Here is a 25612-nt window from a genome sequence, read left to right as displayed (position 1 = left end):
ATTCGTATTATCAACTTTCACATGCTCAATAAGAATGTACGCATGTAAGCTATGGGTGAGTGAATGAATTTGGACAACTCCTCCTCCAGTGAAGAAAAGCAGAACTCAGAACCTTGAGCCACTTATAAAATGTTAACATACTACCACCTGTGCGCTGTCTTCTCAGAACCATGCTCTTCCCAGGATAAGTAACTGTGTGCTTGTAAGTGGAAACCTGATGACAGCCACCCAGTCAGTGACTGGCGGACCCCCTATTATTACTCTCATTCTTTGGGCAGGGAGATGCTTAACCGGCTGGAAGCACAGAGGAAGGGCGGGAGCACGAAGCAAGACATCCAGCAAACACAGCTGTATCCAGAGGCCTCGGGGCTTCCGGAGGTCTCGGGGCTTCCGGGCTTCCGGTCCCTCTTCCGGAGGCCTGGGTTTCCGGGACGTGCGCGCCGTGTGGGGCGCGCACGCAGGGCTGGGCGAGAGGGGGCGTGCGCGTGCGCAGGCGACGCGCCGAGGGACTAGGCAGAGCTGTGGAACCGCCGCCAGGTCGCTGTCGGTCCACGCCGCCCGTCGCGCTGCCCGCCCGCTCAGCGTCCGCCGCCGCCATGGGAGTGCAGGTGGAAACCATCTCCCCAGGAGACGGTGAGTAGTGGCGCGCGGCGGCTCGGAGTACCTCTGCCGCCGCGCGCATCCGCTCACCATGCCGGTCTCTGTCTCCTCAGGGCGCACCTTCCCGAAGCGCGGCCAGACCTGCGTGGTGCACTATACCGGTGAGTCGGGGGCCCGGCGGTGAGGGGGCCCGGGCCGCAGTCCTCAGCCCGGGTGCGGCTGGCCGTCAAGGCCTGGGGGCCCAGGGCCTGGGGCCCGGGGCGTGGCGGCGGCGAGGCCCGCATGGCCCGAGGCTGAGGCCTGGGCGGTGGCTCAGGGGCAGCCTCGGGCTTGCGGGACCCGGGTGGGTCTGAATCGGCGGTTGTGAGCATTGACTGCGGGCTAGTCGTTATCTAACCTATCAGAAGCATTTCTGCACCTTAGATGCTGACCTTATGCCCACTGCACAGATGAGGAAACTGAGGCTTGGCGAGGCGAAGTCACTTTCCCAAGGTCACACTTTTAGGAATGGGCAGAGCTCTGGGCAGGGATCATTAGGAAGGATTTGTACCATTTCTGTGCCCCTGCCCCCACTTCCATCCCTCCCTTCACTGGAGATGAGGACGAGGTAATTCCGAGTATGCAGAGCTGCTGCTTCCTCCGGGGAACTCGGAATTCGCCCCTTTGCCGCGGGGTGGGGAAACATCCCACTTCCTAAGTCATTGCTTTGGCTTTTCCTGGCCTTGGGGGAAGTAGAGCTGCACGGCCTTTTTCCGTCTTTTTACTTTTGAGCCACTTACAAATCCAAGGCTCAGTGGCAGCGTTGGCTCAGGCTGACCGAAAACTGCACGTGTAATTTACTCCCCCAGCTCTTCTAGAAGTAGAGACTTTTCTCATCCTCATTTTAAAGATAAAGAATCAGGAAGCTAATACACAGTGATAATATAAGCCAAAGGAAATTTTAGACACCTCCCCCTCCCCAGGCAGAATTCAAACATCAGGGTCGTGTGCCTTGGGACTGTCTTACTCCTTGTCCTTACAAGGTCGTCCTGGTTTGTATGGGGGCGGGGGAGGGGGAGAGCTGAGTTGGCGGAGACTCCGTGGCTGTGGATCCCACAAGGGTGGGAGTGATTGGTGTAGCCACAGTTGTTGATACGAATAACCTTCCCTCCCCCTCCTCCTTCCCCTTTCTCAACCTTCCCACCCTTTCCTCTGTTCCCCCTCTTCCCTCTGTTTTCCCACTCCCTCTCCTCCTCTTCCTCCTCCTGGGTAGTAGGCTGTGGGCAGTTCTGGCCAAGTTGCTCAGGAATAAGCTCCACCTTTCCCTTCCAAATCATGGAAACATGGAGGGATCCCTCTATTGAGGGAAATGACTTTCACTGGAAAGAGGAAAAGGCAACTAACATCCCTCCTCCCATGCCCTTTTATTTCTGTGGCCCTTCTCCATGGGTAGAAATGGGGGCAGGAGGTAGAAGTTAAGGACTAGAACTTTAAAAATGCTGCCAAAGGAGGAGTTACTGAAACCCATCTTTGTGGGGAGCAAGCAGTCTCATGTCTGTGAAAGAAGCTGGAAAGTGCTTTTGATGTTTTAGATAGCTGTCCTTGTAGGCCACAGTCAGCACCTGAGCCTGGGAGGTCTGGTAGATGAAAGCGCATCCGTTTGGTGACTTTTCATCGGAAGGATGAGAAGAGTAACCATTTACAGTGCCGGGGTGAGTGGGCAGTTCATTCAGTTCCGCAGCCAACTGGGGCAAAGACTGGGACTCAAGCCGTGAGGAGCTGCCTTCTGCCGCACCCCCTCCCCACCCTAGCTTGTACATAGCCACACTAGGGTGCTTGGCAACATGTGTCCCACTCCCACGTCTGCCCCTCATGCTCGCCCATGTTCTGGTGCTGCCAACAGGACTGGACCCCAGCATGTAGGCAGTGCCGCACTTCACCATGCCTCTTGGTGAAATATCCCCACACAGCATGTCTGGAGCCTTTTCCTATGAGAACAGATGGTCATGAGACCCAGAACACCATCAGGGTTTCCAGTGCCTCTTGAAGTCTGTGTTTTTCTCGCGGGTGGCACCCACCCACATGTTTCCAGAGCAGCAGCAGGACCCTGGCATGCATTAGGACAAAAGCTTTCTTTTTGATTTCGTTTTGATAAGCCCTATAAAGACGCCTTAGTGAGAAGCCAGCTCTGCCTCATGCTCACAGAATAGACTGTTTTCGAGCAGGCTGGCGGCTTTGTTCCCGTGGGTCTTTGTCACCAGCCTCCCAGGAATAACCTGTTTGAGACCTGTGGGGGCGTGAGAGGAGTGGGTAGGCACTGTGAGATCTCATCTGTAGCATTTTAAGGCTTTTAAGTCACTGGGAACAGAATCCGTCTTGGGGGAACATGATCAGAAGGTGGAGTTTATAAAGGTTCCAGGGGTTTTCAAAGGCAGGAAGCCCACTAGGTCCGAAGAAGGGAAAAGAAATAATCATGATGCCGTTACTTCTCATCTCTGTTTTTCGGCGTTTTTTGGTTGTTTTGTGTTTTGTTTTGTTTCCTGCCTGACTGCCTCAGTAGTCTCCTGTTAGAGATTTGTGTTTGTCTGCTTCTACCAGCTGGTGGGTGGTGGAAGTCCCCTGCATGCTCACCCCTCACCTTTCCCCATGGCCAGCTTCTCTGTCTTCTTTTGAGTATCTGGCTCAGATTTCTTGGCTGTGATTCTGATTGTTACTTTTCCTGAGAAGGAGAGTTTGAGTAAGGTGAACACTCTTGATCCAGTCAGCTCTTGCCAGGTGTCCACTCAGCTGATTTGGGCATGGGTCCAGAGAAAGAGGGGTGGCAGTAAGGTGGCCAAAATCTCCCCTTAGCCATCACAGGTGTGCAAAGCACAGACTGCCCTTTACCACATGGATGCTTTAAAAGCCATTCATGGCTGTCAGTCACCTTGATGCCACTCTCAAGGGTCCCTCTGGTGACTTCCGTGACCTTCTAGCAGAGCACGGCATGAGCAAGGCCTCAAAGGAATGCCTGCACTACCTCCGTGGTACCAGAGGGAAAATACAAAGTTCACTATCACCAGCTAAGCATCTCCTAGGAGCATGACAGGCTTTGAGGTGGGAGGGAGGTGGTGGAAAGGTAACCTGCCAAGTAAGTGCCTTTAGGAGCCAGCGAATTCTCATGGCCCCTCCCTGCTGCCTTCAGTAGCTTCGTCATCTTTACTGTTGAGCTTGTCCTGGCACACAGCTAGGTTTAGACCTCTTTTACTTACTTCTGCAGGCCGTGTGCCTGCCATTGTGAGAGCAGCCTCAAGGGGATTGAAGGAATGTTTTCTTTTTTCTTCTTAAAAAGTAACTAACTGGACATTTTGTCCTTGGGATCAGGTTTAAGTCAGGTATAGCCTCCCGGCTTCTGACTGAGAAAAACCAAGAGCCCCTCAACCTCATGTCCTCAGGAGGTTGACTGGGAGGGCTGCTGAGGCTCCCAGGACAGGTGTGGCCACTTTGCTGCAGCCTTCCTCAAACCCCTTGCTTTTCCTTAGCTTCGTTCTCCGCTCTCCTCTGCTTTATTCCATCTGCTCCCTTGCTAGGTATCTCTTGGTTGGTGATCTGATGTCTGGAGGGAGGCTCACCCTCAGCAGAGATGCCTCATGGCTTCCCCTGACGTGTGCTGTCTTGAGGCACGCAGGCTGTAACTATTGGGGCACGGTTGCAACAAGTCCCTTTGCCTTCCCACAGCAGATGTTTTTTGAGCAACAGCAGCAAGCCAGGCTCTAGGGACATGGCTAGTGAACTAAATCGACAAAGACCTGATCTGGTGGGGCTTTGCTTATGATGAGGAGACTGATAGTATGGCCATGGGGCACATCAGGTAGTAAGAAGCACTGTGGAGAGATTAAAGGAGAGTGAGGGATGGGAAGGGAAGTTGGATGCTTTTCGTGAGGGTGATTGGAAAAGGCCTCTGAAAAAAATGGCATTTTAACATTCACTCAAAGGACATTGGAGAGGGAGCTACAGGGCTGTTTAGAAGAAGAGTATCCAGGCAGAGGGAAGAGCTAGTGCAAGACCCTGAGGCTGGAGCCTGCTCCGTGCATTAGAGGAACAGCAAGAAGACCAGTGCGTTAGAGGAACAGGAAGTGGATTGTGTGAAAGGGTATGTGGCAGGAGATGAGGGGCGGTGGAGCCTCGTTGGTTGTTACAAAAACGTTGCCTTTTTCTAACTCAGGTGGGAGCCATTGGCTGGCTTGGATTTTAACGCCCCCCCGCCCCCCCACCCTCCTTATGGCTACTGTGTGGACAATGGGCTTTTGCGGGCAAAGGCAGAAACAGGACACCGGTTGTATCCCAGGTGTGTAGAGTGCCAGCTCAGGCAGTGGGCAGGAGTGGTGCCAGGTGGACAGTGATCCCCAAAGAGGATGTGGGTTCTTTGCTGTGTTCTGATCTTGGCCCTGCCATATAACAGGCTATGAGAGCTTGAACAAATTGTCCCACAGTTCCCAGCCTCCACATTCTGTCTATAAAATGGGAGTAACGATGCCTGCTGTGAAGCAAATATCTATTGAGACTACCCAGTTGTCTCCAAAGTGTTGCTCTTTTTTAAAACCACAGTTCCATTGAGCCTCACTCATCGCAGTTGTTATGTCTGTAATCTCAGTCTAGAAGAGTCCTTAGCTGTTTTTTTTCTTAATAACCCTGATTTCTTCAAAGAGAGCAGGCTAGTTATAGAATACTCCACATCTGTCTTACTGTTTTCTCATGGTATTGTTTAACTTGTTCCCTGCCTTGATTTTCTGAACCGGATGTTTAATGTTTTCAGTGTCTGAATAGATTCCGTTTAAACATTTTAGTGTGAGTACTTCATCCTCAGCACACATGGGAAACATCACTAGTTGTGATGCTAAATTTGATCTTTTTTGTAAAGGTACATTCTTCCCTTTGCATTTAGCAGTGATCTGTGGAGTGCTTAGGTAGCCATAGATGGTCTCTTGCTCATCAGCCTTTCACCTAGTGGTGTTTACACCACCTGATAATTCTCCCCTGAAGAAGTCATTGGCATTCACAAAGTGTTGATTTTTAAGATTCCTTCATTCTTTCTACATTTATTAGCTGTTATCCTTCTATAAGATAAGGTAAAGCTAATTCTTTCCCTTTAAATACCTATTTTTATTTTTTGAGACAGTGTCTCTGTCACTCAGGCTGGAGTGCAGTGGCTTGATCATGGCTCACTGTAGCCTCGACCTCCCAGACTCCCATCCCAGCCTCCCATCCGGCCTTCCGAATAGTTGGGCCTACAGGTGCATGCCACCTATCCTAATTTTTGTATTTTTTGTGGAGACGGGTTTCATCACGTTTCCCAGGCTAGTCTCAAACTCCTGGCCTCAAGTGATCCACCCTCCTTAGCCTCCCAAAGTGCTGGTAGTACAGGCATGAGCCACCATGCCCAGCCTTTAATTACCAATTTTTAAAATGAAAAATGAATGTTAACTGATGGGATGTTGCCATTCCCAGTGGGGGCAAGTGACTTTTTCCCCCTCTGTTTGCTTTTACTGTACTGTGGGCTCAAAGTTTTTGTCAGGGCCGTAAGATCTATGATACCCATTATTCTTTTTGATACTAATATCATCCTAAATTTGGCCAGTAGGAGCCCTTCAAGCTGGCTCCAGTACCTTTTTGACAGGCTCCCACCATTCCTTCATCCATTTCTCGGTTTCACTACTCTGGTCCAATTATCAGCCATCTTTCAAAGAGCTCTGGTTCCTTTCAGTGGCATCCATGACTTTTTTTTTTTTTGGTAACAGCTTTATTGAATATAATTTACATACCATAAATTCACCTATTTACTCATAGATGTTTTAACTAGAACATTTTAAGTGCTTAAACTGATTTTTATGAAGTACTGAGGGGTTTCTTGTATCCATAAACTGGAAATCATTTGTCTGCCTTGGAATTTTCTCTAAAAATATTGTCACCTGCTGTTTCCCATGGAAGAAGTCAAGGTTATTATGAATAACTTAATCACATAGCATCCAGTTCTCCCTTTGGTGCTCATGGTGACATTTGTTTATTTTTACTTCTATTTTTTCTTGTTTTTTGTTTTCTTTTCCTGCTAAGAAGCTTAACCAAGTCTCTGCATTCCCTCCCCTGGACCCCTTTGATTTTGACCAGGTGTATTCTAGCAGTGCAGAAAGTCGGGGAGGTAGAAATAACCAGTTCCTAGATGCTACTGTCTCTTTCTGTTATATTTACTCTTCCTCTCCCAGGAGCTCAAGCCACCTTGGCCTGCATTCCTTGAATGCTCCAAGCCTTTTCCCACATGGAGGTCTCTGCCCCTTTGCTTAGGTGCCACCACACTGCCCCCACTCCCCACTGCATGACAGGCTCTTTTCTGTTCTTTATAGCACAGCTTAAGTAACACTTTGCATGCGTACATGCATGCTTCTAATTCTGCAACAATGCACCCATCTATTTTCTTAGCCCCCATCATAGTCAGGATCTGTGTAGTTAAACATCTACTCTTTCCCCAACAGACTGAAGGCTCCAGGAGGCCAGACCCACACTAGTGTTGTTCTCCAAGGTCTCCCCATCAATCTTGGCATAGAGTAGCTATTCAGTGACTGTTTGAATGAGTGGCCAGTTGGGACCTGGCATTCCCTCAGTCACTCAGTGAATATATAAGAAGCTGGGCAAAGCCTCAGTGTTGCCCTCAAGATGCTAACCCTGTAGGGAGTGGTCAGTTACAATGAAAGTACCTCAGGCAACCTACACCTATAGGCTAGAACTTCTTGGAGGAAGTGCCATTTGGTCTTGGGTGTGTATGGTGCAGTCAGGCAGGAGGAAAGCATCTTCCAAGTATATACACAGGCCAGGAGGAGAAAAGGGTACCTTTGATTTTTCTGTAAGTACTTGATGAATGTCTGCTATGTACAAGACACTGTCCTGGCTACCAAGAATTTAGGAGTGAAGAAGACACAGTTCCTGCCTTCATCTTACACTGTAGTGGAAAAGACATAATAAATATGATTAATAAGCAAGACTGTTGTATATAAGCTAGTAAGTGTTAAGGAGGGAATAGGAAAAGGTTGAGATTTTAGATAGATTGGCAAAGGCCTCAGTGAGAAAGTGACATTGAGCAAAGACTTGAAGGAGGTAAGGATGTAACCTATGTGACTATTTGAGCAAGATCATTTTAGGCAGAGAGAACAGCAAATGCAAAGGCCCACAGGTGGGGGTATCCCTGGTGTGTAAGGAAGCAATGTTCTGGGACTGGAAAAGTACAAGAGTAATCAGAGGTGAAGTCAGAGGGATGGTGGTAGGGGCGGAGGCTTGACAGCTCTTAGAGGGTCTTGTAGGCCATTTTAAGAGTTTTATCTCCTGAGATGGGGGAGTCACAGGAGTTTTTCAGCCGAGGGGTAGTAGGGTCTGGCTGCTGTGTCAGGTTTAGACTTTAGGAGAGCAAGGGCAGAAGCAGGGAGACCAGGGAGGGAGTTATAATAATAGTCTGTAACAGAGGTCCAGAACTCATGCCTTTAACCATTATACCCTATAGAAAATGCATATTTCTACCACTTCCAGCTAGCTATTGTTAAGTGGTATTTCTTTTTCTTTTTATTTTTTTGGAGACAGAGTCTCACTCTGTCGCCCAGGCTGGAGTGCCCTGGTGCAATCTCGGCTCACTGCAACCTCTGCCTCCTGGGTTCAAGCAATTCTCCTGCCTCAGCCTCCCAAGTAGCTGGGACTAGAGGCGCATGCCACCATGCCCGGCTAATTTTTTGTATTTTAGTAGAGACAGGGTTTCGCCATGTTGCCCAGGCTGGTCTCAAACTCCTGAGCTCAGGCAATCCACCTGTCTCAGCCTCCCAAAGTGCTAGGATTACAGGCGTGAGCCACTGTGCCCGGCCTAGTGATATTTCTTTCTCCCCCTCCGCATGCGATATAATGTGGTAGTAACCCCTCTTATTTATACTGTGATTAAAGTGGAAAATGGAGAGACACACCCACAGGGCATGCATTCTGGTCTGTATTCTTTTTATTGCCATTGGATCCTGCATGTTCTTCCCATCATGGGCCCTGCCTTTGAAAGTACACTTTTGGTTATAGGATCTAAAGAGATTTAGCCAAAGGTTAGAAGCATTTCCATACCGCGTATGGGAAATGTGCTTGCACTGTTTGTGATCTCAGGAAAATGACGGTGAGAGTGAGCTGGTTCCCTCTTTGGGTAGGCATTTGGACCTTTGGTCATACCCCTCACTCATAAGGAGTTCTCAGAACCCCACTTCAGGGAGGTTGTGCTGGAATACAGCCACAGAGACCCAGAAATGGAATAAGAATGTAAGATTTGAATTTGTATCTTTTGCCTATCTAAATGTAGAATCCCTTTTTACCCATCATGATTGAAACAAGTGGGCAGTTGGTATGCTAACATAAAAGTGACATGGCTTCTGTAAACATTTTATTTCAAGCTCTAACATAAATCATTTGCTAAAGGACTATGTCTTTATCTTTGAGTATGGCTCTGCTAGTGGAGTTTCCCATCATAGTTCTTGCAAAAACCAATTTGACCTTTTTTAATGTAGAGCAAAGACTATTGTGAGAACATTTAAAAACCAAACCTTTCCAGATTTTTAAGATTTCTTTCTCTAAATGTAGTCTCCCATATGATTATTCACTAGCAATAGTTTTTTAGTGACTTGCCTTTATTGAGTCTTTCCCAGCAGTCAGCTAGAACCACTGTTTGCATTCACGCTCATTTTATTGATTTACATACTATTTAATTACATTATATGTACACAGTAAATATAGCTACCATAAATGGATTTGGGGACAAACACAGCTAACTACTCCTCCCTTTGTGAACATAGAACTCATATGGGAATGAAGAAGTGATCATGAGCTAGAGACTAAAGCATGAGGGGAGTGCTCTTCACCATGCTGGGGTACGAAGTCTGTTGAGTTTTATGAGTCTCTAAGTAAGGCAGCTGAGTAAAAGGTGGTTAAGAGAGCTTCTGTATCTAATAAGGAGAAGAGAGAAAGAAACAGCTAAACCATTAGACCTTGAGCCATACACCCATCTGGGAATGTTCTGAGTGGCTTCAAATGCAAAGCTGCAGAAAAATACTGGCTCCCCCTACCTCCATCCATTCAACCATTACACCTTTTTTTTTTTTTTTTTTTTTTTTTTAAAAGAGACAGAGTCTCGTTCTGTTGCCCAGGCCGGGGTGTACTTGCGCAGTCATAGCTCACTGCAACCTCAAACGTCTGGGCTCAAGCGATCTTCCCACTTCATCCACTCAAGTAGCTAGGACCATGTCTGGCTAATTTGTTTTTTGTTTTTGTTTTTGTTTTTTTAATTTTTTGCAGAAACAGGATTGGGGACGTGAGTCTTGCTGTGTTGCCCAGGCTGGTTGCAAACTCATGCCAGTCCCAAACTGCTGGCCCCAAGTGATTCTCCTGCCTTGGCCTTCCAAAGCACTGGGATTATAGGCATGAGCCTCCTCCGCAGCTGGCCTCATTGTACTTTTTGTCATTAAGAAACTCACCTGCGCGTTGAAAGTAGAAATCCTTTGTCCCTCTCCAAACTGTAAATGGCAAGGACTTTATTTTATTTTGAAGGTTTGGGGCTTAGGATATTTTGTTTTTTTGTTATGTTTGATTTTTGGTTTAGTTTAGTCGTTTTTTTTTAATCTTAAACTTACCATATTTTGGTCCCTGTAAAATGCTGCCTATAGGAAACACTCCTGCAGAGATTCATGAGCAACTATAAACTGCATTGTGAGTCATGAGCTTTCACTACAAGTAGTGAAGCCATAAGTCTGTAGAGGTGCCTTCTTCAGTCCTCTTACCCAGTAGAAGGTATATGGCACTCTGCCCTTCCCCAAAGCAGAGTGCCCTGGAAGTGACTCCATTTCTATTGGGTTATTAGTGAAATAATATCTCAGTGGTCCTTGTGAATCTCCAAGTCCTGGTCTTGAGTCTTAACCACTGCTTCAGTGGCTTGAGCCAACCACCAGGAACACAGTCTGGGGATACTTTGCTGCCCAGGAGCTGCTGGCCAGGTCTCCCTCTGCTGATTCCTTGAAAAGCAACAGGAAAGAGCAAGCTGCTGTGGGGTAGACAGACTTGAGACTGTCTGCACCGTCTTGTTTTTTAAACCCTTTTGCTCCCTTTCCAAGGATTTCAGTTCAGGAGGAGACCTAGGCGAAGATGACATCAACAGCCGTTGCATGCAGTCAGTCATAGCTTTGGCTCTTTTCATGGTCTTGTGCTTTTAACTGGAGCACATTTTCACATTTTTCTCACTGATTAGTAACTAAAGGTGCTTAAAGTAAAGTTTACCATTCTGGGATTACCCCTCATATTCTTGTTACCATATAGGGAAGAAGGTCTAAATATGAAGGCCTTATGCTTGTCCTTCTGGTTCTTAAAAATCATGCAAGTAAAGCAAATCCAAGAGTGCTCTTGAGTACCGGCACCACATGTGCCACCAGGACACAGAACGCAGGCCAGGTCAATGAGCTTGGGCTGCATTCAGTCAGGAGAGCCAAGACTAAATACTTAAGAATATGGAGCTATTCCAGGCAGTTTCTTAGGCATGAGTTATAGGCTTGTATGGCCAGGAATGAAATCGGTCAGTTCTGCATTAGAGGCAATGCTTGTGATGTTTTATGCTGAGTGGCCTTTAGAGCTTAAAGACTGTCAGCTGTCTTATCTGCACTGTAACCTCAGTTGCATTCTCTTAGCAGGGCACGCTTTCTCTAGGAAATTATGGCACTAACTTGGCAGGTGGTTTCACTGTTCAAGGGCTCCAGCTCCTGGCACAAGTGATCTCTAGAGTTAAAATTGGAGCAACTGCTGAGACTTGACTTGCTGCCTGTTTTACCTGTTCCCTCCCCAAAGAGAGGAAGCACTTTTCATTCATTGCCAGTGTGAATGTAGGAGCTAAACATATATAGGATTTTAGTAAATGCCACTGCCTACTCTTTTTCTTTTCCTTTTTAAAAAAAGTTACTGAGGCATGATTGAAATCCAATATACTACACATTTTTAAAATGTACAGCTTCGTAAATTTTGATGTGTCATTGTTTCCCTTTCAATTCACCGTGACCTCCTTACCCTCCTCTAAACTATTGATGTGCTTTTTTGTCAGTGTGGATTTGTTGCATTTTCTGAAGTTTTATATAAATGGAATCATACAGTACGTTCTCTTATGTCTGCCTTCTTTCACTTGGTATAATTATTTTGAGATTCATCTGTATTGTCCCATGTATCAGTTGTTTGTTCCTTTTTGTTGCTAAATATTTTTCTATATATAGATATATGTATTTACCAACTTACCCATTGGTGGATGTTTGGGTTAGTTTATAGTTTTTGACTATTGCTAATAAATCTGCTTTGAACATTTGTGTACAAGTTTTTCTGTGGACACAGCCTGTCATTTTTCTTGGATAAATACTCAAGATTAGAATGGCTGGGTCATATGGGAGGTATATGTTTAACTTAACTGTCAAGCTGTTTAATGAAGCTTTATGTTATATTCCCGCTAGCAGTGTATGAGAATACCAGTTTCTTCACATCCTCACTAACACCTGACGTGGTCAGTCTTTTTAGTTTTACTCATTCTAATCGGTGGTAGATGCGTTTCCTAGTGGTTTTAATTTGTGTTGTTATAATAACTAGGAATGTTTAGTATCTTTTCATATGCTTACCTGCCCTCTGTCTTTTTCAGTGAAGTATCTGTTCAAATCTTTAGCCCTTTTTTATTGGTTTTCTTAATTGTTGAATTTTGATGGTTTGTTATATTCTGGATATAAGTCCTGTATTAGATATGTGCTTTGCAAAAGTTTTCTCCCAGTGTATGGTTTGTCTTTTGTTTTCTTAACAGTGCTTTCCTAAAGTACTGAATTTGTTTTATTTTTGATGAAGTTCAATTTATTCTTTTATAGATAGTGCTTTTTGACATCATACTAAGAAATCTTCACCCAACTCAAGGTCACAAAGATTTCTTTCCTATGTTTTCTTTTATAAATTTGATAGGTTTAGTACTTAACATTTAGGTCTAGGATCCATTTTGAGTTAATGCTTGATAATGGTGTCAAGTTTTTACTGTGTTATGTGTGGATATTTTCTCATTTCAGCCCAATGTAATTTTCATCTCAGACATTGTAGTTTTCATCTCTGAAAGTTGGAGTCTTATGGTTCTCCTCTACTAATTCTAACATTTGTGTTAGTTCTGGGTTGCTTTCAATTGACTGATAAGTCTCCTCATTGTGGGTCCTGTTTTCTGCCTCTTTGCATGCCTGGTAATCTTTGGATGCCAGACATTGTGAATTTTACCTTTTGGGGTGCTGGATATTTTTATTCCTATAAATTTTCTTGAGTTTTATACTGAGAAGCATTTAAGTTACCTGGAAACAGTTTGATGCTTGCGAGTCTTGCTTTTGTGATTTGTTAGGTAGGTCTAGAGCTCAGTTTAGGGCTGATTATTTCCTGCTATAGGCAAGATCTTCCTGAGTATTCTGTCCAGTGCTGTGTCAATCATGAGCTTCTCCAGTTAGACCGGGGGTAATAAGCACTAATCCCAGCCCTGTGTGAGCACTGGATACTGTTCCTCTAAGCCTTTTGGATAGTTCTTTTCCTGGCCTTGAATAGTGGCTCAGATACATGCACTGAGAGGGACTCTGCTGAATACTCAAAAGAGGACCCTCTGCAGATCTCTAGGGATCTCTGTATAGCTCTCTCCTGCTGGTACTGTGTCCTATGGACTCTAGGTGCCTTGAGCTCCACTCCAGGTCCCTCTCCCTGGAAACTCCCAAGGATATAGGGCTGGCCTTGTTTCCCATGTCTCAGGATTGTTGTTCTTCATTACAGATGTCTGGTGTCCTGCAAACCATCGTTGTAGCTATTTTGTCTAGGTGGTTTCTAGGTTTTAGTGGACTTTCTTTAGGGACGAAGGGGTTGGTTGGTTGGTTGGTGGTTGTTTCATGAACAAATCTGATCCCTGTCCTCCACCGTGACCAGAAATGGAAGTTCTCACTACCTGTTTTGACATTACAGATTGAACAGCATAATTCCTACCCCTGAAAATACTACATGCACACTCATTCCAGCTTAACAAACACTGCTTCCACCTTCTCCCCCAGCCTGACAACTTAGGGTCATAGATAAGTGGCCTGTTCCTCCCCACTGGGGAAGCCCTCCTTCTCCTTGTCCTATAGCTTGTGCCAGTTGTGTGACACCCACTTAATCACATACCACCCCACCCATTTCTGGGGATTATTGTTTAGATTTCAGACTTGATTATGGGAAATCCTCTCCTTGGACTCAAGGAATCCCAACATCACTGCCACCACCCAACCCTTCCCTGTGAAGATTTCTCCTTAGAAAGGAGATGAGATTGACAGTTGGTGACTATGGTCTGAAATTCTGGAGCAAGTCTCATGCCCCTTTCCCAGGGACAACAGAGCATCCAAAATAGCATAGGAAAATTAAGATCCTAGGCAAAGGTCCTGCTTAAAGCTCCTTTACTTAGAAATCCTGCTTCCTGGCTTTTATGGTTTTATGATACTACGGAGAGGTTTGCCCCTCAGTGTCCAAGATAGGCAGGCTCAGGAGAGCTGGGGTTAGACAGGCATCCTCACATAGAGCCACTGAAGAACATACACATCTCCATGCGGCACAGCAGCAGCAGCAGCAGATTCAGGCTGTGTCCTGCCTTGTGCTCCTAGCCTGGTACCAGTCAGATAGATAGCTGAAGTATCTCACCTCAGGCAAAGCAACATTACATTGATGCATGTAGTGTCTGGAGGTTGCTTGGCATTGCATTTGATCAGGAATAAAAAGGAAGTTTAGGGAGTCTGTCTCAGTACCCTATGGCTTTCATTGCAATCAAAATACGATCTTGCACAGGTCAGGGCTGTGTTCAAGTTTGGCAAGAAATAGGCTAATTTTTTTTTAGGTATACCGTACTTTTCAAATTGTGGGTTATGAACCATTAATGTATCATGAAATAAATGTAGTGGGTCACAGTCAGCATTCTTTTTAAAAATGAGAAGTATATTCCATGTAGTAACTTACATGTAAATTTTGTTTATACACAGACAAAATGTGGGTATGTGTACTGGGTCCTGACATGAGACACTGGTCCCATTGTCACAGATCAGGGATAGCTCTTTGTGGTTTTGGTTGTTGAGTTCCATTTCTTTGTTATTCCTTTCGTGGCAGCACTACATTGTTGTGTGCTCACTAAATGTCAAAGGTTTACCTTATGCCAGTTGTGTTCATTTGGCTGCAGGTAACTGAAGACCCAACCTAAGGCAAAGCAGACTTCTTTATTTTTGTAAGACTTTATTAAGAGCAGTTTTAGATTCTCAGCAAAATTGAGAGGCATGTACAGAGATTTCCCATATATCCCCTGGTCCCACACATGCATGGCCTCCTATTTTCAACACCCTCCACTAGAATGGTACATGTGTTGCAACTGACAAACGTGCATTGACACATCATGATCACCCAAAGTCCATAGTTTACATTAGGGTTCACTCTTGGTGGTGTACATTCTGTGGGTTTGGACAAGTGTATAATGGCATGTATCCATTATATATAGTATTACACAGAACATTTTCACTGCCCCAAAATTTCTCTGTGCTCCATCTGTTCTTCCCTCCCTCTACCCCTGACTCCTGGCAATCGCTGATCTGTTGACTGTCACCATAGATTTACCTTCAAAGCACTTTTAATCACCTCAGAATATGAATCTTGAGGGAAGTGGTTTGGGGTTGATTCAGAGCACTGGAATGACCACCTTGTGGTATGCCTGGCCTTCTCATAGTCACAGGGTGACTGCCATGCTCCAAACATCTTATCCTCACACAGCATTCAACAGGGAGAGCAGGAACTTTCTTCCTGAGTCTTTTTCTTTTTACTAATGAGGTAGGACTTTCCTGGAAGATCCCAGTAGACTTCACAGCAGGTAAAGTAGTGCCCAAACTAAGTAGGTGTTAGTGCTGAAACTGACCCGTATGCCTGCGCCACACCAGCCCTGGCATAGGGGAAAGGCTTGGATTGATTCCAGTTCATCTGCTGGGCCAGGCTATTGTTGCTGTTGTTGCTCCTGGGAAGTTGTTGTTTAATTAGAGCGGAAGGTAAGGGTGCCACAGCCTTGGTTCCAGGTGGCCCCTCTGGGCATGTTTTTCTTAAAATAACAGACCAGAGAGAAGCTCTTTCTGGTTTTCAGTCTCCTTTGTGGCTCACAGGCCCTGCCACTCAGTGGTTCTGACCTTGGGTGGGTTACTGAGCCTTGGAGTTGGTTTCCTTATTTCTGTTACAAGCAGTCTCACAAGGGTGGATGGAAAGGCTCTCTGCCTGGCCAGGGAATGGAGAATCATAGCTGTTCATTTTCTGCTCTCACCCTTACCTCTGAGGTTGGTTAGGTTGGGTTCCATGTAAGAAGTGCAGCTTGAAATGGGCTAAAGGCAGTGTGTTTGGTGGGTATTGTGGAGCCTGGAGACCTGTTTTTCTGCCAGGTACTCATTTATAGAGAACTGTTCAAGTCCTGCCATTAGTCATTTCTTTCATCAGGTGGTGACTGCATTCTGGTAAACGAATGAGCTAAATGCATACCCCAGCTTACCAGTTCTGGGGCACCAGTTCCTTGGAGCAGGGACGGGTCCCCACCCTCCTGTCTACCTCTTAGTCCTCAGCTCCCAGCTCCAGGCAGCATTGGTACCCATTCTGCCCCAGGACATCCGTCTTTACTCCTGCTCTGCTAAGATACCACCACCCAACCCCCACCCCTGTTTCTTATTTTGTTAAAGTCCACATAGTCTAGTAGCTGTGATAACGGTGCCAATTCATCTCTGCCTCCCCATCCTACTTACAAGTGTTGACATTATTTTTTAGGTTGGGATTTTTGTCAGGATTTTCTTTTTTTCCTAAACTCTTACAAAACAGAACTGTAATGTTTTTATGGATCTTCTGAGTAATGCTTAGAACCATGGTGAGTGCCCACCCTCAGTCTTCCAATAAAATCAGTTTTGTGTCCGTTATATGTTAACCACTGGCTGACCCTCCAGTCTGGGATCCTAATTAGAGAATTTTCAGGAACTCAGTGTCAGCTATCACAATAGGCTGGCAGTGGCTTCCTGAGAAAGCAATGCCGATGGTGTTTTTGAAAAGGAAGTTGCAGATATCTATTGCAGATGTCTGTTCCTCTTTTCTCATAGCATCTCTGGAGTTCCCCTTTTATTGGAAGGCGCTGTCGTGGCTTGTCCAGCTTCTGGGAAACTGGGATAGTAGAAAGAGCATGGTATTTGGGTTTATAATTTATAACGTAGTTTTACTATCTTGGCAAGCTGCTTCACTTCTCCCTGTCTGCCTCAGTTTCTTCTGTGAAATGGGGATAGTGCTGTGGAGAAAGAATTGAATTCGTTCATGTGTGGAAAGCACCTAGCCCATTTAGAGTAACTCAGAGTGGAACCACTGCCCACAGAGTTCCTAGCAGTTGGCTGGATTTACTGAGTTAATTCTTCAAGGGCAACCACTTCAACCTCCTTAGTATTCCTGTTCTCTTCAGTCATCTCTGTTACAAAGTATTAGCTGTGCAAAAATGAGCACGGGTTGTTTTCTGGGGCAGCATTGGTTAAAATAAGTGGGATGAATGCTGCACAAATTCTTTCTTTCATTTCTCTACTTCAGCCCAGGTTGGTTTTTACTTTTCCCAGGAAAATTATGACAACTCAGGAACCAGCCTACACGGGCCCAGCTTTATGTCCCAGGTTCCCTGTTGGTGTGAGACACTTGGCACTAGAATGAGGGTGAAGGCTTGCCTTATAGCTTCCTCTTACCACATCCCATAGTGCTGACCCACAGCCTGGAGAGCAGCAATGTGTGTAGGTCACAATTAGTGAACCAGAGAGGAGACCATGGGGGTGGTAGATGGTGGAGAGGGATTTGCCTGCACTGAACAATGGAGGAGCAATATATGAACACATTATATGTGAAAGATGATGGGGGATTTTGGGAAGGAATATTGCTTCTTGCACTGTGTGTGACTTCTAGACACTGTGTACCTCGAGGGACCACAGTTATTTTTAGTTCGGGAGAAAATCCACGGGGTGCTAGGAGAGTCAGGGCAGGAGGAAGTTTATACTCCCCATCTCCAGAAGAAGGTGGACTGCCACCCATCTCTGGTACGCGGGGTCCTTTTGTAGTTGGGTTATTGCCTGGAGTCAGGGAAGAGCATTCACAGGTCTGGAGTAGGACTACTGCAACTCCTTAGATGTCCAGTGAGGTCACAGGAAACCCTCCCTGGATACTGCAGTTCCTGCCAGACTCTTCAGCACTGGCATCTCTGATGAGTGCTCTGCTGCTGGTTTCTGACTTGTCTTGTGTCATTACTCTGTTGCTCATGTTACAGTGGCCTTTTTCACAGGGATGCTTGAAGATGGAAAGAAATTTGATTCCTCCCGGGACAGAAACAAGCCCTTTAAGTTTATGCTAGGCAAGCAGGAGGTGATCCGAGGCTGGGAAGAAGGGGTTGCCCAGGTATGCTCTCTCATTTGTTTTGTTTTGCTTTCTAGTATTTACCTTTTATATTATTTTTATAGGTGGCATATTTATATGGTTCAAAAATAAAAAAAATGAAAAGTCTCACCCTTATCCCATCCCATCTGACCAATACCCCCACAAGAAGCTCCTGTTGTTAATGTTTCTTGTACTGTGGCTTAAGCACATATAAAAACATAACTTTTTTCTTGCTTTCACACATATACGGTTTTGCAGTTTACTTTTTCACTTAATGCATTTTTGACACTCCCAATACCAGTATATAAAAGAGGAGTAGGCTGGGCGCGGTGGCTCAAGCCTGTAATCCCAGCGCTTTGGGAGGCCAAGATGGGTGGATCACCTGAGGTCAGGAGTTTGAGACCAGCCTGGCCAATATGATGAAACCCCGTCTCCACTAAAAATACAAAAATTAGCTGGGCATGGTAGCAGGTGCCTGTAATCCCAGCTACTTGGGAGGCTGAGGCAGGAGAATCACTTGAACCTGGGAGGCGGAGGTTGTAGTGAGCCGAGACTGCGCCATTGCACTCCAGCCTGGATGACAAGAGCGAAACTCCCATTTCATAAGAGAAAAAAAAAATGAGGAGTAAGCTCTGTTATAGCTGCCTAGTATTCCTTTATGTAAGTGTGCTATAATTTACTTGGCTAGTGCCCTATTAATGAGTATTTGAGTCATTTCCAGTATTTTGCTATTATGAACAATGCTGCAGTAACTCACCTTGTACAGACTTTATTTTCCATGTGTGCACATGTTGCCACAGGACATACTCTCAGAAGTGGGGTGAGGGGCTCAAAAGCTGTGTGTAGTGTTTTTTGAGAGGTCTTGTCAAGTTGCCATCTCTAGGGGTTGCACTCTGGACTGCCACCACCGGGCTATAAAGGTGCAATCTCCTCCCAGCCCCAGCATCACAGTGTATTGTTAAATCTTTGGCCTCAGGACAATAAGAGTAAAACATGATATCAGTAGTTTTAATTTGTATTTATCTTACTATTAACCGTATTGTGTCAGACCACTTCTGAGAGGTCATACTTAAGGAGAAAGTCATTTCGTTTGTCTTGAGTGTGTTTCCTAATCTCTTTCCTCCCCATTTGTGGAAACAGCTTTTGTTCTGCCAACACTACAAAATTCCTAGGAGACAATAGGGACCCAGGGTTGCCAAATTTTAGTTGGATTCTGTCTTTCCATCAAACCTAGGAATTTTTTCTTGGCTCTAACCAGGTAAAGGGATGTTTTTCAGTGACCTGAGACCCAGGGAACTTTATAATTAGGCTCTGCATGATGGGTAATTAGTCTGCTTCCCTCTCACCCAGGAGAATTAGAAATTTAACCAAGATGAAAAGACAGATTTCTGTCTCTCTTTTCCAGAATACACATTCCTCTACTTCCTCTATAAAATATCACTGATTTACCTCCAAATAAACTGCTCAACTTTCAGGAACTTGAAGCCGTCCCACTCCCAGGTGTCTGGGTTTCTGTTCCTGCAGGGCAGAGGGTTGGCAGTGTGAGGAAGAGGCTTTGTAGTTTACTTCCCTTGGGAAACCTTGCCAACCATAGCTTTTTGCCTCTGTCTCCCTAGTCTGGCTGGCGCTTGGATCTGTAGCCCATCCCCCATCTTGCATACCAGCCATTGTTCATACCACAACCCATCTTCTATGACTGTTCCAGCATTGGAACAATCACTGCGTTGTATGTATTGAGTGCTGTATCTGCCATCGAGATAGTGTTATCGGCCTACTTCACTTCCCAGGCTTGGAGAGGCATGGTTGAGTATTGGACAGATGCCTGACTTCCCCTTTAACTGGTGCTTTGGGGTCAGTCACAGCCCTGTCATTTGTGAGAAGTCTGGGTATTTTGAGATCTACATAAAACATCTTTTAAATTCTTCACAGCATATTTTTTCAGCAAGTGAGTTAAAAACACAGGAAGAAGGGGAGATTGACTTGTGCCCCTTTTCCTTTCCTTTTGATATTGTTTTGGTTTTACATGTTTGCAGGCATGGAATCCTGCCTGCCACAAGGACTATTTTGGCAGCTTTTTTTCATCCATCTTGGACATCTTTTCATGTTAATACATTTAAAGCCACCACTATATTATTTCTCATGACTAATCCCTGGTGTGGATATGCCTATGAAATCACTCCTTCTATTGAGCTGTTAGCAGAATATTCTGGAAATAGAATTGCTGAGTCAAGGAATATGATTGTTTTGAATTGTACATACCTCACTATCCTTACCACCTTGGTCCAACATGTCCCAACTTCTGAGGGGAGCAAGGATTAGACACTTCATAGCCTGGAGCTTCCTCTTTATTCATCCTCTATCCAGTGGAGTCGGAAAGCTGGGAACATACACATGGAGACCAAAAGCAGAGATAAGCCAAAGGATGGAAATACTGCAGAGAACCTGCTCACGGTTCAGAAAGTAGATGTTTTATACTTGTGTATTTCATTTGAAACTGAAAATATACACAAATATATTTTTTAAAGTAAAAAATCTCTCCTTACTGGTCACTATCCATACTGTTCTCCTCACAGCAAATGTCTGGTATGTCCTTCCAAAGATGCTTTCTGTTGTAGGTATATCAATATTTTCACAAATGGTATTCAGTACATGCTATTGTGTAGCCTAGAAAATCATATTGTCTTTTTTGAAGTTTTCCTATATGGGTAAAAGTATAAATAGAAAAAATACAGAAAAAATAGACTACCCTCAAGTATTACTTTCTGTGTATATATTTTTTTAAAGCAAAGTTGAGTATTCCTTTTTCAAGAAGAGCATAGATGTCACTTAACATGTCCTTTGAGTGACAGATCACTGAAGGGGACTAGGTGGTGAGACATCTGAAATGTTACCTGCCTAGCATTAGTCATTAAGACTTGGGTAGAAAGGTTGAGGGCCTGACCGTTCTGAGAGTCAAGAGGGGTTTTGAACTGCCATTGGGCTTCTTGGAGTGAGATGCAGGGGTCATGGAATCTGACTGCCAACCTCCCAAGTCCTGCACAAGGAGGTGGTGATGCCTGGGCAGCTGCAAAGTCACTGGAAAGTCAATACCATCCTGGCCAAGGAACACCTAGGTAAACAGCTTTTGTTCTTACAGAGACAGTTGGGGCGTGTGTCCAGCTGAGTCTGTCTTCCTTGTTCTTTTCACAGATGAGTGTGGGTCAGAGAGCCAAACTGACTATATCTCCAGATTATGCCTATGGTGCCACTGGGCACCCAGGCATCATCCCACCACATGCCACTCTCGTCTTCGATGTGGAGCTTCTAAAACTGGAATGACAGGAATGGCCTCCTCCCTTAGCTCCCTGTTCTTGGGTAAGGAAATGGAATGCTGAAGGGCCCTTCACTGCCTTTGCTCCTCCCATATTATGCCCAGCGTTTGATGGGTAGCAAAGAGAACAAAAAAACACCACAAGGCTATTTTTCCCCCTGCATTCTTTCTGTATTGAGTATCCTTTCAGTGTTATTAGTATATGCTTTGAGTGTAAAAATTGGTCACCCTAAGGAAAGGAATTGGCATGTGTATGTTCCCAGTTGAACTCATGGAGATGGCAGCTGTTTAAATGTTTTTCTATGTAGTTTATAAATTAAAACTGAATTGAGGACTATGGAAATGTAGGCCAAATTTGTAGTGCCAACATTTTAGTTCTTTGGAAATAAGACTCTTAATGAATGACTTTGTTCTACCCTGTGTTTCTAGAAGCTAGAGGGAAAAAAAAAAAAAAAAGCCCTCTGGGCATGAATATCATGTCCTAGCTTCTGTGGCTCTCTCCTCACTGCGGTTTGTGGTTACTACCTGTTAGATGGTGTGAGGGAGGCATTATTGCATCGGTCCACCTGCTCAGGGTCCACACCCAGGACACTTGAGGCCCCCAGGCCAGCTCGTTATCAGTGAGTGAAGTGGAAAAATGAAGCCAGAGGATGCTTGTGAAGTTGAAAGGATGCTCTTAGACAGTTCTAGGAAGGGATCTTAGGGACCTCTGCGTCAGCTTTATTGTGCAACAGTAAGGAAACAGGGCCAGAGAGAAAGGCCTTACTCAAGGTCACATCCAGGCAATGGCAAAGTAGGCCCAGAGCCTGTTTGTTGATTTTCCCCTCTTCCACCCTCATTTCTTAGGAACTAAACTCAGTATCCTAGTAGCACATAGCTTTTCATGTAAGTGTTAGAATCATTAAGCACATGAATGCTATTGGCTTCCTTCCAACTGGCCCCAGACCTTTTTATTTGCTCCCCTCCTGCCATAGGAAGCAGAGGGCCACAGCCAACGCCTGGGTGGGGACACTGTTGTTTGAAAGCCACAACAAATGGCTGCCATCCTATTTGTGATGGTAGTCAGAGCTACTTGTAACCTTGTCCTGTTGTGCACATCTCTAAGTGGAGGGGCTTTTTTAACTGTCTCAGTTTGAACCACACACACCTTGGTAATACAGGCCTGGTTAAGTTTGATAACTGGTTTCTTCACCGTCATTGCTACTGGGAGGGAATCCCTGGCACTTTACAGAGCCTTTGTCTGCCCAGCGGTCTGCACCTAGGCCAAAATCCCCTTCCTGTTCTTTGAGAGCTGAGTCATTTTTTGAACGTAACTGTACTCGAGGGAGCCTTGGAATTATTTTCCTGGTTGGGAACAGGCTTTCTGTAAACTTGATGAGGTAGAGGGAGGGGAGAGAGGGATAAAGGCTACAAGTCACCCAGAGTAACCCTCCCAACCCACTGCCAAAGAATGTCTCAGCTTCTTGCAAGAGTCTGGAAGGAAAGTCCAAGGGCAAACCCAGAAAGTTTTGAGTGAATGAATACTGGAGATATTTTCCCAGTATACTCAACATTATGAATGACCAGTTTATTCTCAGTCTGGACTGCACATTAGAGTCACCTGGGAAATTTTTAAGGCTTTCCTGATGCCCAGTTAATCATAATCACTGGGAGTGGAACCCAGGCATTGAGAGTTTTTTAAAGCCCCCAGGTGATGCCTATATGTAGCAGTTGGAGACCCAATGATAGTGGGGAACTGTATTGTCAGCAACATGGGTGGATGGTCCTCCTGCTGTCCTCAGCAAGGCAAACTTAACCTTAGATTAAAAACAAAACACACAGATCAATTTAAGGAGAAAGTTTGTTTCACCTGGGACCCAGCCCAAGCCCTTCTGGCTGTCTCCTGCTGGAACAGAAGTGGCTTGGTCTCAGACTGCTCAGCTGTTGGGGAAGGGATTCCGCGTGGCAGATGGCATTGTGGCTGTCACCACTGCACACAAAGAACACTGAGTTGCTGGAAACTTACAGATTTTCTGTCCCCAACAGATCTGCCATGGAGGGATCTGGTGCCTCCAGACGTGTGCACATGAATCCATATGGAGCTTTTCCTGATGTTCCACTCCACTTTGTATAGACATCTGCCCTGACTGAATGTGTTGTCACTCAGCTTTGCTTCCGACACCTCTGTTTCCTCTTCCCCTTTCTCCTCGTATGTGTGTTTACCTAAACTACATGCCATAAACCTCAAGTTATTCATTTTATTTTGTTTTCATTTTGGGGTGAAGATTCAGTTTCAGTCTTTTGGGTATAGGTTTCCAATTAAGTACATGGTCAAGTATTAACAGCACAAGTTATAGGTTAACGTTAGAATAGGAATTGGTGTTGGGGGGGGGGTTGCAAGAATATTTTATTTTAATTTTTTGGATGAAATTTTTATCTATTATATATTAAACATTCTTGCTGCTGCGCTGCAAAGCCATAGCAGATTTGAGGCGCTGTTGAGGACTGAATTATTCTCCAAGTTGAGAGATGTCCTTGGGTTAAATTAAAAGCCCTACCTAAAACTGAGGTGAGGATGGGGGGAGAGCCTTTGCCTCCACCATTCCCACCCACCCTCCCCTTAAACCCTCTGCCTTTGAAAGCAGATCATGTTCACTGCAATGTTGGACACTACAGGTATCTGTCCCTGGGCCAGCAGGGACCTCTGAAGCCTTCTTTGTGGCCTGACTTATTATTATTTTTTTTCATCCTGTGGTTTTTCTAATGGACTTTCAGGAATTTTGTAATCTCCTAACTTTCCAAGCTCCACCACTTCCTAAATCTTAAGAACTTTAATTGACAGTTTCAATTGAAGGTGCTGTTTGTAGACTTAACACCCAGTGAAAGCCCAGCCATCATGACAAATCCTTGAATGTTCTCTTAAGAAAATGATGCTGGTCATCGCAGCTTCAGCATCTCCTGTTACTTGATGCTTGGCTCCCTCTGCTGATCTCAGAGTTACCTGGCTCTTCCTCCCTTAGCCCCTTCTCACCCCTTTGCTGTCCTGTGTAGTGATCTGGTGAGAGAAATCGTTGCTGCACCCTTCCCCCAGCACCATTTATGAGTCTCAAGTTTTATTATTGCAATAAAAGTGCTTTATGCCGGCTTTTCTCAGCTCTGTGTCATGGTGGTTATTTTCAGGTGCCTCCCCTGCCATTTGGTGCAGGGGGATGGGGTTGGGCAGGGTGAAGGAGAGTGGCAGTGGGGATGTAGTTTCAAGATTGTGTCTTGGCAGAAGAATGCAGCAGTGAACATCCTTCCTCACTGGCTATTAAGGGGTTGGGGGTCGGAGGAGGAGGGGGAATGTGGGATAGGTTTGCATCAAAGGAACTGCCTGAAAGGGCAAGCTGGGATAGTCAGGGAACATCCCCTCCCCTGTTACCAAATGTTTATTAAATATGTGTTCTGGGCAAAGCACTATGCTGGGTGTTCTTGGGTTACAGAAAAGTGGGAGATAGAACACACTTTTGAGAAGTGACTCACAGTCCACTTGGAGATGTGCTCCAAGCAACTGCAAGCAAATTAATGAAGAGATACGAAGAGAAGATTCTGATTTTAAATTGGTATTCCTCAGTAAGATTTAATGTAGAAAGACAGTCCTGTAGAGAGGCTGTGTGGTTGCAGTAGCTTCTCTGGACCCTGCCCTGCGTGCCAGGAACACTCTGCCCTCACTGAGAGTTCTAGAGACTGTCAAGAATGCTCCCACACCTTTCTAGACACCTAGATTGCAGTTGTTTAGTTGCAATCCAAAATTGCCCGGGTTAAGAATCATTGATTTTAAATAGGAAATTATTCAACAGCTTGCTTAATGGCTTTCTAAGTTCTTTTTGTTAATTTATAATTTTTAGAGTGCCAGAGTCGTATTCCAGGGTCATATCTTACTGTCCTCAACATTTTTATAAAAATCGTCAAACAACACAAAGATGATTAAAATGAACACCTATATAATCACCACCTATATTCTATCATAAACATGTTACTGTATCTATATATCACCTGTCTATCCATCTGTCCATCAAACTATCCATTATGTCTCTTCAGAGTAAATGGCAGACATCACTACAATTCCCCCAGTACATGTCATTGATTAGAGAGTAGTGTTTGTTTACACTTTTGTGCCCCTGCCAGGATAAAGAACATCACCATACCAGAAAATTCCAATATGGCCTTCCCCAGTCAACCCCACCCCGCCCTTGGAGGTGATAATTG

The 25612-nt window shown here is 45.1% G+C and overlaps 1 protein-coding gene and 1 long non-coding RNA gene across 6 annotated transcripts in view; one reads left to right on the top strand and one right to left on the bottom strand.

Moving 5' to 3' along the window:
• The first annotated feature begins 452 nt into the window (after window positions 1-452).
• Window positions 453-24517, top strand: FKBP1A (FKBP prolyl isomerase 1A). Of its 2 annotated transcripts, none has more exons than XM_055265092.2 (4): window positions 453-633; window positions 714-761; window positions 21265-21429; window positions 23411-24517. In XM_055265092.2, the coding sequence occupies exons 1-4, from the start codon at window positions 597-599 to the stop codon at window positions 23452-23454; spliced, it is 294 nt and encodes a 97-aa protein (XP_055121067.1). In that variant the 5' UTR covers window positions 453-596; the 3' UTR covers window positions 23455-24517. The 2 variants fall into 2 exon arrangements, with proteins under 2 accessions (XP_055121067.1, XP_063490238.1); XM_063634168.1 differs by adding an exon at window positions 17969-18096 and having other exon boundaries at window positions 458-633; window positions 21265-24517.
• The window catches only part of LOC129474144 (uncharacterized), a 53591-nt gene continuing 42842 nt past the window's right edge, over window positions 14864-25612 (bottom strand). The window contains exons 4-6 of one of the 4 annotated variants that reach the window (XR_010119523.1): window positions 20335-20452; window positions 18833-19593; window positions 14864-16836 (exon numbers count right to left, since the gene is read on the bottom strand). This is a non-coding gene — a long non-coding RNA (uncharacterized lncRNA). Of the gene's footprint in view, window positions 19594-20334; window positions 20453-25612 lie in introns of all 4 variants that reach the window. The other 3 variants (XR_008654459.2, XR_010119521.1, XR_010119520.1) reach the window with 3 other exon arrangements.

Source organism: Symphalangus syndactylus, chromosome 24 (genome assembly GCF_028878055.3).
Source record: "Symphalangus syndactylus isolate Jambi chromosome 24, NHGRI_mSymSyn1-v2.1_pri, whole genome shotgun sequence".
Taxonomy (NCBI): Eukaryota; Metazoa; Chordata; class Mammalia; order Primates; family Hylobatidae; genus Symphalangus; species Symphalangus syndactylus.
This window is presented reverse-complemented; position numbering and strand designations above follow the sequence as displayed.